The 15,529-nt window shown below is 42.5% G+C and overlaps 1 protein-coding gene across 1 annotated transcript in view; it reads right to left on the bottom strand.

Annotated features, from left to right (window-relative positions):
* Nucleotides 1–1,726: 1,726 nt before the first annotated feature.
* The window catches only part of LOC306787575 (roundabout homolog 1-like), a 69,066-nt gene continuing 55,263 nt past the window's right edge, over nt 1,727–15,529 (bottom strand). Inside the window, exons 7-29 of the mRNA XM_079282755.1 lie at nt 15,097–15,221; nt 14,826–14,997; nt 12,333–12,538; nt 12,152–12,233; nt 11,880–12,048; nt 11,617–11,783; nt 11,395–11,516; nt 10,221–10,455; nt 9,869–9,990; nt 9,519–9,690; nt 9,039–9,236; nt 8,218–8,244; nt 7,347–7,386; nt 7,004–7,158; nt 6,512–6,877; nt 6,302–6,421; nt 6,071–6,209; nt 5,321–5,473; nt 4,712–5,208; nt 3,767–3,907; nt 3,457–3,678; nt 3,234–3,370; nt 1,727–3,087 (exon numbers count right to left, since the gene is read on the bottom strand). Coding sequence (XP_079138881.1) covers nt 3,073–3,087; nt 3,234–3,370; nt 3,457–3,678; nt 3,767–3,907; nt 4,712–5,208; nt 5,321–5,473; nt 6,071–6,209; nt 6,302–6,421; nt 6,512–6,877; nt 7,004–7,158; nt 7,347–7,386; nt 8,218–8,244; nt 9,039–9,236; nt 9,519–9,690; nt 9,869–9,990; nt 10,221–10,455; nt 11,395–11,516; nt 11,617–11,783; nt 11,880–12,048; nt 12,152–12,233; nt 12,333–12,538; nt 14,826–14,997; nt 15,097–15,221 — 3,782 coding nt within the window. The 3' untranslated portion in view covers nt 1,727–3,072. The remainder of the gene's footprint in view (nt 3,088–3,233; nt 3,371–3,456; nt 3,679–3,766; nt 3,908–4,711; nt 5,209–5,320; nt 5,474–6,070; nt 6,210–6,301; nt 6,422–6,511; nt 6,878–7,003; nt 7,159–7,346; nt 7,387–8,217; nt 8,245–9,038; nt 9,237–9,518; nt 9,691–9,868; nt 9,991–10,220; nt 10,456–11,394; nt 11,517–11,616; nt 11,784–11,879; nt 12,049–12,151; nt 12,234–12,332; nt 12,539–14,825; nt 14,998–15,096; nt 15,222–15,529) is intronic.

Below are 15,529 nucleotides of genomic sequence, written 5' to 3' on the forward strand. Positions count from 1 at the left end.
AGTATGCTACTTCTTGAAAGGTGAGGAGATCATACTTCCACCTCTGATAGTGTGTTCCTCAAGTCAATTAGAATTCAAGGTTTAATTACTGAAAAAGGTTTTCATCATGGATCATTATGTCTTTCTCCTGGTCCCTTTAGGTCAGTTGACCTTCTGAAATGTGTCATAAATCCAGAGATTGTACCTGATAATATATTTTCATACACAGACACAAGTTTAACCTACAACAACAGATTTGTGGTCAATCGAAGGCAGCGTAATGAGCTGTAAAGACTATGATATGACAAAACTTGTTAGCGAACAGTTTCACATTCAGCAGATATGGAGAAACACTGCATTCATTTGGAGTTGTGTCTGTGTCCATCTTGCGAGTGTAAGTGCAATTTTCACAGTTTTTTCTGTCTCCGCCAACTTCTGAGGTTAATACCTGTCTCTTTAGCAGCTAAATACTCAACTATGTTCACCAGCTTGTTATTGATTGCGTCTCTCTGATCTTTGCTGCTATTGGCAGGTAGTGTACAATTGAGGTGTGAGAGCTTTTGATGCTGATGAGAGCGTTGAAAATGAATGACTAAAACATTAGAGTTGCAGGCCCTCGCAGCCAAAACAAAGAGCTGAAAGACGCTAAAGACGTCATAGTGCTGTGGGGAACTTCAGAGTCAAGCGATTACTTGCTGTGGATTTCTTTACTACAAAAACATTTTTTTTACATATGTAATCTAAGTGTTTTGGATCATTTAAACAACTTCTAGCGGATTCATCCAGAACCTTGGTAGGTAAAATAAGCAATCAATATTTAAAAGAAATTCTAATCCAAATATGAAAGCAATCAGACAACAATCATAATGGTCATTATGATGAATACTCACCACAGCCTAATTTGAAGGTCTCAGATTGAGGAGAAACCAGTTTATCAGGGCATCATTCCTGAGTTTGTCTTGCCAGTCACATTTGGGTGATATCAGATAATAGAAGCACAGTGAGGTCGAAACGATCTGACATTAAGGGCCACACACGTCATGGTACCTACTCACCTCACTTATCACTGCTGGGTAGAGTTGGTTCAAAAATCACCGTCATTATTTGTGGAGGATGCACCACTTACTATGTGAGTCAAACTGATTCCCACATGCATTGGAAGACATCTGTGAAACCTTTTTGTCCCCTTTCAGCAGCACACAGCTGCTCTGCTGATGAAGGTTTACCAGTGAGTTTAATTAAACAGCATGTCTCATCACATCCTCACAGTTGTCTCTCATCTTCCTCATCCTCATCACCTCACATCCACAGAATAGGACAGGCTTACCTGCGGGACTAAGTAAAAAAAATACTGCAATTTGAATTTATTTTTGCTTTAAAAGATACCAAATGTCATGGTCTAAATCACTGAGGGTCACTTAAATACATCTTTTCCTTGATGCCACTACACAAAAAGTGCACAGTTTAGTTTATATTCTTGTAGTATTAACAAGGGTGAACTTAGTATTATACATATTAGTGGTTCAAGAAAAAAGAGGACATTGTAAAAACAATACTATATACACGTAAGGAACATTCTTTTTAAATCCATGACATATTCAGGGCTTTCGTGTTATGTGTTTTCAGGCAAAAGGTGAAAAAAGGACCAGGACACATCCTACTCATCATACTTGTTTTTCTTTGTAGGTTTTCTTAAAGTTCAAACTTTTGAACAAACACATTTGTACACATGAGTGAGATGAGGATCAACAATCATTTGCAATAAGCGTTAAACATCTTTTCTAATATGTTCGTAAAGATTCAGGTCATTTCTGGTTATTAATGTCATAAAATCAGGGTTTCAGTTGAAACTGCCAAGAGGATGGGCGATATAGAATTATATTAAAAGAATGAGTTAAAAGATTATTTGTTGTTGTTGCTCAAGCAACAGCAATATGTATTCAAACAGAGTAGTTAAAGTGACATATTTGTTCCATATATAATTTACAGATTCGGGCTGGACAATATGACCAAAATCTAGAGCCCAATGCAAATTTACCTTCATCATACAAATACACGATATCAATGTATTTCATCAATCATCACTTTCTGATAATCTTTCTTTCACTGGTTCTCTCTAATTCATTGAAAATTGCTCTACGAGTGAATTTAGATTGGTAAGAAAATCATGATTTGTAATTTGATAAATGAAGTAAATTGTCCACCCCTGCTCAAGAAGTAAAGGTGAAGGGAACACAGGACTAAAGGAAATAGACTCAATAAATGGAACCAGTCCATGACCGGATTTTTTTTATCATCCCAAAGGGAGGGACAAAGCAGTCAAGATGTTAAGTAAAAGCCCCTACATGTGAATCTGCATGCAATTCTCTCAGTACACACAATAGATAGTTCAAATCTGAATGAAAGCAGCTCAAATGTATGCAACTTAATGCACAATCACAATCAACAATCAATTTCTCAGCCTAAAGTGAAACTGATGAAATGATTAACAAGACTCCAAAAGACTGATTTCCTCCAGACTGAAATTCATATTAAAAAAAAACTTACAATAAAATCAAGTGATTGTGCTTTTATAACCAAAGTAGGACAAATAATACAAAGACAAGCTGTACATCACTTATAAAACATTAACACTGTTATATAAAATTTGAACTTGAAGCACTTCTGTGGCAGTAAACAATTTCAAGAATTTACAAGATGGCTGGTAATGACTGAATATCAATAATAGTAAAGTAACAAGACAACTGACAAGCAAAGATCATGTGCAGACCGCATCAAGCAGTCGCCATGGACAACAGTTATGTGGACACTCACGACCGCCATCAAATGTGCATTCATCTTACTTCAATAAGCAACCAGCGGTTCAGGCTCCTGGTCACCCAAAAAGCAAACAATAAACAGTGCATCAAATTGAAGACTTAAACATTGAGGGCACTTTTTTTTTCTTTTTTCCAACACCTAATGAGAAATTTGAAGTAGAAAACAACAGCATGTATTGTGCAGTATTTTAAGAGTCTTTTTTTCAATCTCGAAAGGTCAAAGTCCGTCCTCTGAAGCAACTGTAGGATATTCCTTTTGTGCTCACATCGCTTCTTAGCTTTTCAAGAACTGTGAAAGCAAAACAGTGTCAGGTTTCTCTCCTTGCAAATAACACACTTAATTGATGCTTAGCTTGTGTCACAGTTAACAATAGAAAAACCAAATGGCGGATAGAGAATTCTTTATTTGGATTTGTGTTCCTGATTTTGATTTACCTCTTCCACCTGTCCTCCCTGTTTGGTCCTTGCATCTCCACATGACATGAAGCTGGATGAATTAGTCTCATCAGGCTCCCTCTGAGCTTGACCTGATGGGAAAGAGGGACGACTGTACAGAAGGACATCCCCAATTTCTGTTGGAGAAACAAGGAAAGAAGATTTTAGTTGGCTGGTCATTACATGACTTATTCAAAAGTGTGCAATATAATTCCTCCAGTGCCTGAGTGCTGTCGGCTTTTGCTGCTTCCTTTTCCTCCCGGCGGAGTCTTGTGCTTGTCCTGGCTCTCCCTCTGCTCAACTGTCGCCTCCCTGGCCTTGTGAGTCCCAGTGCTGCCGCGGCGACCCCGGGCCTCCCCAGAGCCCATCCGGGGCAGCGTGGCCCCCCTCACTTTGTACTCGCTGTGGGACATCTGGCTGGAAAAATTCAGAGGCATGCAGGAGTCTGGGGACACGATAGAGAGATCCAAAAGGTTAGAGTTATTAGATAAACAGGAGTACATCTCTTAACTCATTCTTGGTTCAGTTTTCACCATCATTGAAGACATCTTTGGGCTGGTAGCCTTGTGGACCAGACTGGTTCTGTTTATGCCTTCTGGGCCTTTTATGTGTTATTGCAGGACTCATGTTGCTGTCAGTGGACATGGGGCTGCTGGGCCGCTGGGGCCGCCGGCCTGAAATCATCACACAGATTCAGCGCAAATCATGAATTTGTTTCGATCACATAACATGTCACGTGTAACAGTACACTTAAAGTTGATACACTGTAAAATACTGAGAGAGAAATGTTACGTTTTCAAACAGAAAATGAATCGAGAAGATTATTAGGGTCAGATAAAGTCCTGATATATGACAATATAAAGTTCATGTTTTTCATATAAATATTAAATAATCTCCTCATTTAATTCATGGGTCAGTCATATACTCACTTGGTGAATGTAAAGGCCCTGAAAACCTATTTTTTTCAATCGGCTTCTCACTGTTAGCAATGTGGTCGTCCATGAACACAACGTGTTCTTTTAAAGTCGGAACATTTTATTGTGTACTGTTGGCGTCCGTGCTTTTATTTCTGGTTTGGAATGGGCTGGACTTGGTATGAACAAGGTAAAGTCACGAACTTTCGAGCACCAATCAGGATTTAGCAACGGCTGAAACGAAATGTGATGACAGTTGCCTAATGTTTCGCTTATGTTTGCCGGTACCCTTCCAATGAAATCTGATAAAGCTGCACCCAAACAGTCCTGATCACGCAGAGTCTTACAATGACCAACTACCAACTAACTAACTTTAACTGATTGTTGCTCAGGGACATGGTAACTCATGGAAACCCTCTTTTTTCAAACTTTTGGTTGATAATATATGGAAAACCAATTTTCAGTACTTTAGATTCCTCATTCTTTTAAATACAGTATATTATGAAGTTGCAACTCTATGCTAGCAGCTCTGTAAATGCTGTACTTAGGCACAGTGTTGCTCACCTGACTCCTCTGGGTACCTGCACATGCGCAGGCCCACAACATCCCGTGAGGGGGCTACTGCCTGATTGAAATCGCCGTCTGTAAAGAAGGATCCTTCCGAGGTGCTGACAACGCTGGACCTGCCAGATGAGATGTTGTCCTCAGATGCTGAGCCCCAGCTGTTGACCATGGACCCTGTGACCGATCTGTCCAGATCCCCCGTGCTGGAGGCTGGGGTCTGCTCCAGCCCATGGAGAAGCAGCTTGTGTGGAGAGGGGTGGTGCAGCTGGTGTTTGTGCTTCTGCCGGTCGTGGTGTTGGCTGTAGTGACTTTCAGCGAGCTCTGCGTCTGTCTCCTCATCTGCCTCCTCTTCCTCTTCTTCTTCTTCTTCTTCTTCTTCTTCTTCTTCTTCTTCTTCTTCTTCTTCCTCTTCCTGTACATCGGTGTCCATGCAGAAGGGTATCGAGCTGTAGGTGTGTGTTGGGGAAAGAGGGCGAAGGTGGCTGACGTCGTGTTGGCTGGAAAGTGCAATAAAAACATTTGTGCAGTCTTGTCACAACAAAAGAATGAAATGTATAGCGTCAGTTAAAAATGACAGAATTCAGTGTCAGGAAGGTTTAATCTGGTCACCTGAGGTGCTCTGTCCCATCGTGCAGGCCATTGCTCAGGTCTCCCTGTGATGTTGTGTTTGGTGGGTGACTATAGGACACTTCAGCCGGAGATGAGGCCGCCGCTCTCACTGGTGGGGTGGGGCAGCCCTCTATTCTCTCCTCTGGATCAAAACTGAAAAGAAAAGGACAACTGACATGAGGTAATGGCTAAAGGAATGAGGGGTGCTGGCAGTCCTGACACATTAGTCACAGCCCATTAGACCTGTGTGCAAATCTCTTGGTCCGCCATCAAACAACACATTTCCATCGTCGAAAAAAACGTACAAAGAAGAACAATAGGCTTTCTGCACCATCTGTTTTTTTATTGCTGAAATGCTGCACATCTCTTGAAAGCATTGTTTCTGTTATGTCCATGTGCATAGCATGAAGCAATTATATAAAACCTGTTGTCATAATAAACGGTCCGACAATGACAAGAATCTAAATTGTGTGATTAGTTTGGTGTTGGCTGTGACTATAAGGACATGTTTTAACAAAAGGGTTTGCAGGTGTTCACATCATATCGCCAATTATGCTTGTGTGAGTCAGATCATTTCAGCACAGTGTGTTTGTTTTCGTCAATTTATCATGCAATGGCAAAAATGAATCTATTCAGTGCATATTTTAGGGCATCAGCGATCTCTTTCCAGAGTCCAGCTTTGCCTGTCTGTACGTATTAGTGTGTGCTGTACAGAAGTGCATGCATCTGTGTGTGTCTTCCCCCGCATACCTCCTTTCCATCGGTAGGCTGTACTCATCACAGTCCCAGGCATTAGCATGAGGAGGAGGGGGCAGAGCTTCTCCCCAGCTTACTGCATTATGTTTTGCGATCTTCGGGGCCCGCGTTCCTTTCTTTTGATTTTGACTCCCTGAGAGGTGAGAAGCAAACATCAAGGTAAACACAGACTTATGGCTTGCCTCGTTAAAATTCACCGCTGTACAGAGTAGCCGTTGGCCTTACCTGAGGTGCTGTTGCTGCCTCTGTCAGAGCTGTGGTGTGAGCCTCCTGTGCTGTGATCACGGGTCTGGTTGTAGGGGATAGTTTTAGGATGGCTCATTCCTTCACTTCCCTGAAAATGATCTGAAGACAAAGACGCAAGAACATTTGCAACAGCTTTCCTTTTTTTTTACATAAATTGTGTAAAGCAAATCAAATGCGACCCTACTTTACCTTTATTTAGCATGTTTTGCTCAAATATGTTGTACTGCATCTGTGCTGCCATCTCCTTTGGTATTGGAGGCGGGTTGGGGGGCTGTTTCCAGCAGGGCATGTCCATTTGCTCTGCTATAGCGCCGCCGGTGACTGCCTTATTCTTGATGCTGGCCTGGATTAGCTGTGTGGTGGCGTACGGGATGGGTTCGTATGTGGCTGCTGAATCTCCTCCTGGACTTGCGTAGCACAAGTTGGAGTTGTTGAACGTTTTAATCTCATTGAGCTTGTTGGAGAGGTTCACATCGCTGTAAATGGCCGTCTCACAACCAAGCTGTCCCCCCTGTTTGTTTTCTGGATGGTTTCCATAGTTTGCTATGCAGTCAGCTGAGGATAAAACATGAGCATGAAACAAAGCAGCACATGAACAACAAAGCTTCAGCATACAAGACACACAATATGTACCTCAGAGGCTCCCACAGTTCCTGAACTGTGACATGAGCTTGCACTGACCTGGTCGGCTGTATGTTGTCATGTTACTGTCACTGGTGCCATTGCCATTGTTGCAGCAGTTGATGCTGCAGTCCTTGTGATTGGCACATGCATTCGGCCAATTGTCTGGCAGCCACAGCTGGTTTAGAGGTTCGCCCATGCTGAGAAGGCCAGGTCTGCAACAAGGAGGACCAGAGTGCTGTCAATCAAAACCTGCCATTATCGCTGCTGAATGAGCATGGGGTGGATGCATGAAGGTTCATCATTTGGAGAAGGAAGACATCTCCCCCCAGTGTTTCCACAATGTAACTGCCTTTCTCCTGTGAGTCTTTGTATGTCACAAAGGGACACAAATATCACTCACCTGCCAGCACTGCACACAGATTCTCCTCTTTGATACGCCACTGAAAGGAGATAAAGAAAAAACAAAAACATTAAACCTTGATGAGCTGTCAAAAAGAAGTGCCGAAGGCAGATGAAGTGGAAAAAAAATGAAAGGCAGGCAGAGATTATAAGCAAAAGTTTGCACTCACTTTAACACATGCTTCACTCGGTAGGGCACAAAGTCTGACTCGATAGTTCATTGTGCATGAACACGACATAAATAAGTTCCTGTGCCTTTACCTACCGCCGCATAACTTAAGAACTGATTTAGACACATTGTTTGAGACAGTTTCCCTTCTGCCACCAGTAAAACATCAAACAAATTCTCCAGCAGAATATATTCTGTATTTTACTTATTTAATCAAATGAGCCTAGCCGAGTGAGCAGGAGGGCTTGGCACATCAGCATATAGATGGTTATGCAAAAGCAGATTGTTGCATTATTGTGATCAGCTCAACCCACAATTGTACCCAACAAATATATATTTACATGCTAGTACTTCAACCATGTACTGTACAGTTAGCAATATATACACTTTAAAGAAAGAACTATTGGATCTCCCTTTGAGCTCATATTCTTGATGATGTTTTACTTTATTCACTATGTGAATATATTGTATGTTGAGCTGTTCATTAAATCCCACTTATTTGCTATTTTAGCATTGTTCAATCTTCCAGTTGTGCTTCCATACCTTGATATATGAAAATGACAGTGAAAAACTGAATTGCAAGAGACAGGATGCAGTTTCATCTTGGGATATTTGAAATGAATAAAGTACAATAACTCGATTAACTTACTTGCTTTATACAATAAATATCACACACATCAACAGAAAATCATACTGTACATACCTGCAGGTGTAAAGGTGAATGACGGGACTGTAGGGAAAGACAGGGAATGTGAGTAAGATGATCAAACTGAAATCATTTCAATAAACTTTACTATTACAGTAGCTATGTGCGTCATTACTCACATTATGAGACTGTGATGTGTCTATGCATGCACTCTCTGCTGTGCGATGGACATCTCTTCATGTAAAATTTTGTATTATAGTTTATTTTTTAACTATGTTTTAACTGTGCTTTTTACTATATTTTTACTATGTACTGGCTCTGTGGCACTCTGAGATTTAAAAAAAATGAAAAGTGCATTACAAATAAAATGCATTATTATTATTATTAATAAAAAAAACTCTACAAACATTGAAATAACCACATGCCATCTGCCTTACTGCTGCTGCCTCTGTTTGAAAAGTGCCCAGGTGAAGGTTCATGGGGGGGGGGGGGTTGACAGGAGAGACCCAAGAGAGAGTGGGAAAATAACAGTGATATCGCAGCAGACATGGTAATAGCTGGGTTAACAGGCCTGTGTCTCAAAGACCTGTGCTGTGTTGAAGAAATGCCACTCTACAAATGAATATTTTTCAGCCTTTGATGTGATCTGCTCATTAGTCTCTTAAATGATTCCTTAATATCACAGAGAGGAAGACTGCTGTTTAGTGAGGCGGCAGCGTGCCGTTGCTCCGTCCCTTCTACAATCCTTCAAGTGTTCCCACAAAAGTAACATGATAAACTGTTTTTGCAGATGCACACATGGCCTGTATGATGAGCTAACGTACATTGACCGACCTGTCTAAAACACACACACACACACACAACAGAGAAACACACACCCTTGCGGATGCCAGTGTATGTGCTGCTGAGGCCACTTCTCTTCTTGCGATGACGGTAGAGCCACACACTGAAAATCATGAGGACCAACCAGCAGGTGGCGCCAATGCCAGCAATAAAGGCCGGTTGCCTCACCACGTCTGAGATCTGAGACAACGTGTCTCTTTCCTCACTGATATCCATCATCTGGCCTGCAGAGTCTAACCAGTAAAAGAAGAAAGAGAGGAGACATTATACAGTACGTGCACGAGAAATGAACGTTCAAAAATGTTGATGCAGCAGCAAAGATACAAGAGCATCGTTAAAACAACTATATGAAGTAACAGCAGCGTAAGCACAACATGGTGCTTTATTACATTTTTTATGAAGACTGCATAATGAAAAGGAGGCTAAGACCCTATAGAAGTTTCCACCATGAGATGCTGTGTCATTGTTTTGAGGCCTAGTTTTGTAAGTAAGTGAAAACTTGGGAGAACTTTCACCTAATTGAAAAAAAGTGACATCACTCTTGACCCCAGGTCCAGCACCATTGCTGGCCGCAACCTCCACGCTGTAACGAATTCCTGGCGCCAGACTGGAGACGAGCACAGAGAAGGTGGCGCCATCGACCGACTGGTTTACGTGATACCGACTCTCATTACCCAGGCACCAGATCTGTCAAGAGAAGATGACGAGAGGAGACGAGATGACAGTGATTGCCTGAGGGACACATCCGACAACACAAGAGGCATCATCAGCCCCACAAAGGTGTCATTTACATTCTAACTGTTACACACATAATTCAGAGCATGTGTATAGGAGAGCACGGGGGGGGGGGGGCTTCTTTTCTTACTTTGTACTCCTGAATGACTCCGGCATCTTCCCGTTCCGGAGGCGGTTTCCAAGCAACGAGGATGGCGGTCCCATTGGCATCACTTTTTGTCACTGTCACGCTCTGGGGTGCTCTGCCAGGGGCTAAGACAACGCAGTATACGGTTAACCGTGCACACATGAATGAAATCTCATTTGATGCTGTCCGCATCCCAGTTGTGGTCTGCATCTCCAACAGGTCTGCACACTTTAAAAGCAATACATTTAGTCCTCCAAATGTATTCGATACTATACGTATTGAAAGAAATTAAAGAGTTGCACCGATGTCTTTTAATTCCTCTCAGCTAATCATGTATGTATTTAATACCGCTCACCTTCTTCCAATGTCCTGACCACCTTCACCTCGCTGTCAGCTCCCTGGAACTCATCAAAGAAGGGGCGCACTTTGAACTCGTAGATGGATCCTCTCCTCAGCTGACCGATCACCACCCCGTCCTCCCGTGAGGCATGTACCTCCAGGACGCTCCACTGCCCCTCTGGCTGGCCGTGCTCAGCGGACGCCCTGTAAAGCACCTTGTAACCCTGGATGTATGGGGACTGCTGCTCGACCTGATGAGGTGCAAGAGATAAAACATGCCACATAAATGTCACAACATGTGACAGTGACGCCCTTTTTGATAATGAGCAAAAAAACACCTGGGCTAGAATCAAAGAGATTTTGAATCAGATGCAATTGTTACTATACAATTGCATCTGCGTGTGAGTTAAAAGAACATACATTTAGGAGGTGAGCGACTCACCTTGGGTTTGGAGTGATCTGTTAAAACTCTATTATTTAGGTTGATACAGATTAGCATGTCCTCTCATCTGTGAATTCTCACTGTAAACCATAATATGAGGTCATTGGTAGTTTCCTTTCAACATGGCTCTGGTTAAAATCAAGCCAGGAGAGGATTTAAGCACTTTCCATTTAAACCGCGCAACTATGACAAAGAATGCCTCAGGGTATTTCTGCGAAGAAGAACACATATCCAAACACAAGCATCCGCGCTGAAGAAATGTTGCAAATACATTCCAAAGATGAATTCACTTCTCTGTGCAGTGGGTTTGTGCTCTGCTGATAAATGTTTCCAGAGAAACCCACGTGTCATTTCAGCATGAATTGAATCTTTTAAACAATTTACTTCCACACAAGGCATTTTAGCCGAGAAGCTCCTCCTGAACTGTTCAGATCTCAAAGTTTCTCTACATCACTGCTGAATGTGTATTTGCCCATTCGTCATTGATAGTTCACTTCTTTGTGTTGCTTTGTGTTGAAAACATATCGGAGAGTATAAATCTGCACTGTAACAATCCTTGATAAAAACTCTGTCAGTAGTCTTGTCATATGTATTTAAACCACAACCCCTTGGCTCTTGCATCATTTGTTGATATGCAGTATGTGTTTACATTTGCTGGTTAAATTGCACATTTGACCTTTTCCCATATTTACTTTAACTCGGACAAAAATGTTGACTGTGTGCAGGACGGCCATCACGGCCTCCTTACCTTCCACTGCACCCTCACGGCAGAAGACGACACGACTGTTGGTGTGTGCAGGTGGATAACCACGTCGCCAAGCTCCCTCTGGACGTGACGGTGATCCACTCCCTGCATGGTGGAAGTGCTGTCTGTCGGTGCAAAAAGAAAGGAAAGAAGTGAAATGGCAACAATGATGCATTCATTCGAATTGAAATTGGAAGGTAAAAGGAATGAAAAGCCCACACCGACCTTGTGTTCTGACAGAGTCGGAGATCGGACTGGGGTCACTGAGGCCATAAGCATTCACCGCTCTGACCATAAAGAGGTAGACAGCTGCAGGCTTCAGGTTCCTCAATACAAACGTCTGTGTCTTTACGTGCTCAGCTAGGGTCACCCATCTGCTGCCTAACGTATAACTGCAGGGAGAAGTGACAAAATGGTAACACACAGACACAAAGGAAGTTGCATCGAGCTTGATGGATGGCGCTTGCAATATACTACATGTGTCTAACCTGAATGCCTCGATCAGATAAGATGTAGGTGCAGCGCCAGCATCGGGTTTCGATTTCCACGACAGGTTGACAGAGGTACGGCTGACGTCAGTCACCTCAGGTTTAGACGGAGCACTGGGAATCAGGCTAGGGTCTATTGGCTGACTGGACTGAACAACAACTCCAAACTCTGCCAGAGAAACCAAGACATGCATGTAAGTACACTACACAGTGCTCTTCACCGACCGTGTATTAACAACATTCACGACTCCGTCTCAATTTGTGTGACCTACCCTCCACCTGTAAGTAAGCTGTCCAGGAAGCCTCTCCGTTTGGACTGGAAGCTACACAAGTGTAGAAGCCTGTATCTCCCAGCTGAGGAGAGGAAGTGCAGTAGCAGACATTAGTGGGCTGGCTTGGCTCAGTGCTGTCGCTGTAATTGCTAATTACTAACTGCTGTGTTACTCCTCCTACCTTAGCGTAGCGGATCTCCAGTGATCCCGTGTCTGCTACAGACATGCGGGAGTCCACTGGGGACACCACGACACCATCCTTCTTCCAGTGGACTGTAGGAGGTGGAGAGTCAGCTGTTCGGCAACCCAGGACCACTGTGCTGTCCACGGGAATGGTCTGATTGAGTGGGCCCTGCCTAATCACAGGAGGGGGGTGGTCTGATCCAGCTAATAAAAAATAATAAAAAAGTAAGGGAGTGAAAGACTAATAATGTTTAAAAAAAATGCCCGGTGGCCTTATTACATGCTATGTACTTAAAACATGTGTGTGGTTCATACTGGACACATTTCAAAATAAGGTGTATTGAAATATACATTTTTGAAATAATTGTCTGCTGAGAGCATAGCAGTCAACAACACAAAAGTATTTGGTGCTTTAGAAATGTTTTTGTTTGCTTTTTGAGAAGCTTTCAAATTTCAGAATGCGCTAATATGTGTTTTCGAGGAGACTCCAAACCAGCATTATTTTCAATAACATGCCAAGATGTCACATTTAACTTGAAATGTTCATTCAAACAGAAATCATCCACATTGCACATGCGTTTTATGTTTAGCCTACAAGAGCCACTCCAGCTAAAACTTGTTTATGGTTTTTGGGGTCATGTTTAGTCACCTAAAAACATCTGTTTGCGGTTCGAGAAACACTGTAGTCAATATAAGGACAGTATGGGTAAAGAAAGGTTCGGGAAAGATCTCACTGTGATTTGTGTGCTTAATACACTTATAACAGAGGAGTTGCTCACAGGATGCTATTATTTCCTGTTGATACAAAAGGTATATTACTTTCTTGTATTGAACTTTAGACTGTTAATCGTAAAAACAGTCGGTGTCTGTGTGGCTGAGACGCATTCCGTTTTAACTGCAAGGTCACCGGTTCGATTCTGGTTGTTGCCCTCTATCTTCTTGCATTCCCCTGTCTGTATCTCTACGACCACTATCATCAAATAAAGGCAAAATGCCAAAAAAAAAATAATATTGTCAAAAGTATATTATGGAATTGGAGATGGATGTTGACAAAGGATCAAAGTCATGAAGAGAGAGACAGAAATAAAGGTAAGAAAGATGAGAGTAGAGAAAATGAAACCCGAAACGTTGCCGAAAATGAAAGATAGCTAAGATGTGAAAGATATTGAAATGAAAATTGCTAAAGAGAGAACAATAGGTTTTGGTGGCTGTGCAGGCAGTGGAGGAAAAATAAATCAACTTTTCCCCTCCAGCGGAGAGCAACTAATCGTTCTTTCGGCAGTGTACGTACTGCTGGAGCCGGCTCCAATCACAACGGCAAAGCCCAACTAATAACAATCCCACTTAGATAACAGAGCTCTCTTTGCTCCCCTCTCTTACATTTTAAAACCCTGTGGATGGAGGCAGGGGTTCCAGATAAATAAATAAAAATACCAAAAAAAAGGTGATGGAAACACGCCTTGAAAACTGCCAGAGGTGCCAGTTATTTCCATACAAATGCACCACTCCAAATGGGGATGAGAGGAGTGTGGTGGGATGGAGATAATTTGGGGGAGGGGAGAGTAGAGAGAAACAGGTATTCCGGCGGGAGTGCACTGCTTTAGACCACTGGAAAAAATTACATAAAACATGACCCCATCTCTTATTTCCATTACCTGTAACAGATTTGTCACTGAGTGGATGCATCTCATTTCCCTATAAAGGATGCTGCAGAACACATTACCAACACAGACAGCAGATTATCCTTTATAACTAACAGGGCTGCACTGAACAACTCCGAAATGCAGTAACTGACTGTTAAAGCCTGAAGCACTTATCGTCATTAATTTATTTTATATGGACATAGTACCCACACACATGTATTCATGATCACACAGGTCATTTAATTGGGAGCTTGTAGACTTTGCTGGTGGTGTGTAATTACTGGCGTGGGCCTCCAAGCACATTTAAATTGCTTTTTTCTTTTAACAATTAACACAGTTATTTCATCACCTAGGATTTGGATGAGAGTCCCTCAGACCACTTTCATATAAAAGTACCTTTAAATAATATTGTGTCAATCCTGCCCTCATAATTCACAGATATTTAAAATAAAACACAGACGACGTCGTATTAATGGAAACTAGAGTTACAATGGATAATATTAATTATATTTCCCCTAGTCCTTTTAATTTAGATTACAAACCGTACTGTTGTTCCTTAGTACATTTTATTTTCAGAGGTAAGTCCAGACCCTCTTTACACACAATCACCATGGAAACAGATGGTTTTGAGCCCAACATGTGAACAACAGGAATCCTGAAATCTCTTCCCGGAAAGTTAGTTGCTCTCACCAGTCTGCCACCAAGGCCAGTTTGTCGCCTAAGACACCTGCTCAACAATGGAAAACTGCTGCAGCAAAGTAGTCTGTTTAGCCGAAAGACAAAACATTAAAGCTAGAAAGCTGCACCGCCCCTCCATCTGCCCTCCATCACACCTTCCCTTTACTCACAGTCTGTGACCTCCAGCAGTGCTTTGGTAATAACACTGCCAGCGATGTTGAGAGCCTGGCAGCTGTAGAAGCCGCCATCAGAGCGCTGAACATCGGTAATAGTCAAACTGCCCATCTGGGAGACGGACAGACGGCTAAAGGGCTGTGGTGGCTGGTAAGAGAACAAGAGACTCTGGAGAGAAGACAAAGATCAGAGAGTTAGAATCCCATTTATTTGCTATTTGCAAAGAGTAGTGATTAATTGTGATGACGGGCCGAGTGTCAATCTCACCTCACTGCCCTCCCTCTGCCAGAAGATAGCGGGCTGTGGGTTGCCAGTGGCCTCACACTGGAAGGTGACCGTCCTGCCCACTGCCACCACCTGGTTCCTGGGGCGTATGGCAAATGCCGGGGGCACTGCAGAGGAAATGAGGCCCTAATTACCTGGCAGCCTGATACATTGTCATCATTCCCAGTTTTTAGAACATCTCAGTCATGCATGAAAAGCTCAAGGAATAAAGGCTAAGTGTGTATGAAGCAGGAAACAGCCATTATTTACCTTCTTGTCAAATAAAAACCCCATCACATATCTATTGATTAACCAGCACATAACATGAATTACATACTGTGTTGGTGGATGGATAAACAGTGAAGAGGACAATGACAGGGGCTTAAGATTTCTTGTTGCTGTCAGATGGTGGATGAGGGACGGATGACAACTTACC

This window comes from Melanostigma gelatinosum (genome assembly GCF_949748355.1).
Source record: "Melanostigma gelatinosum genome assembly, chromosome: 14".
NCBI classification, from domain to species: Eukaryota; Metazoa; Chordata; class Actinopteri; order Perciformes; family Zoarcidae; genus Melanostigma; species Melanostigma gelatinosum.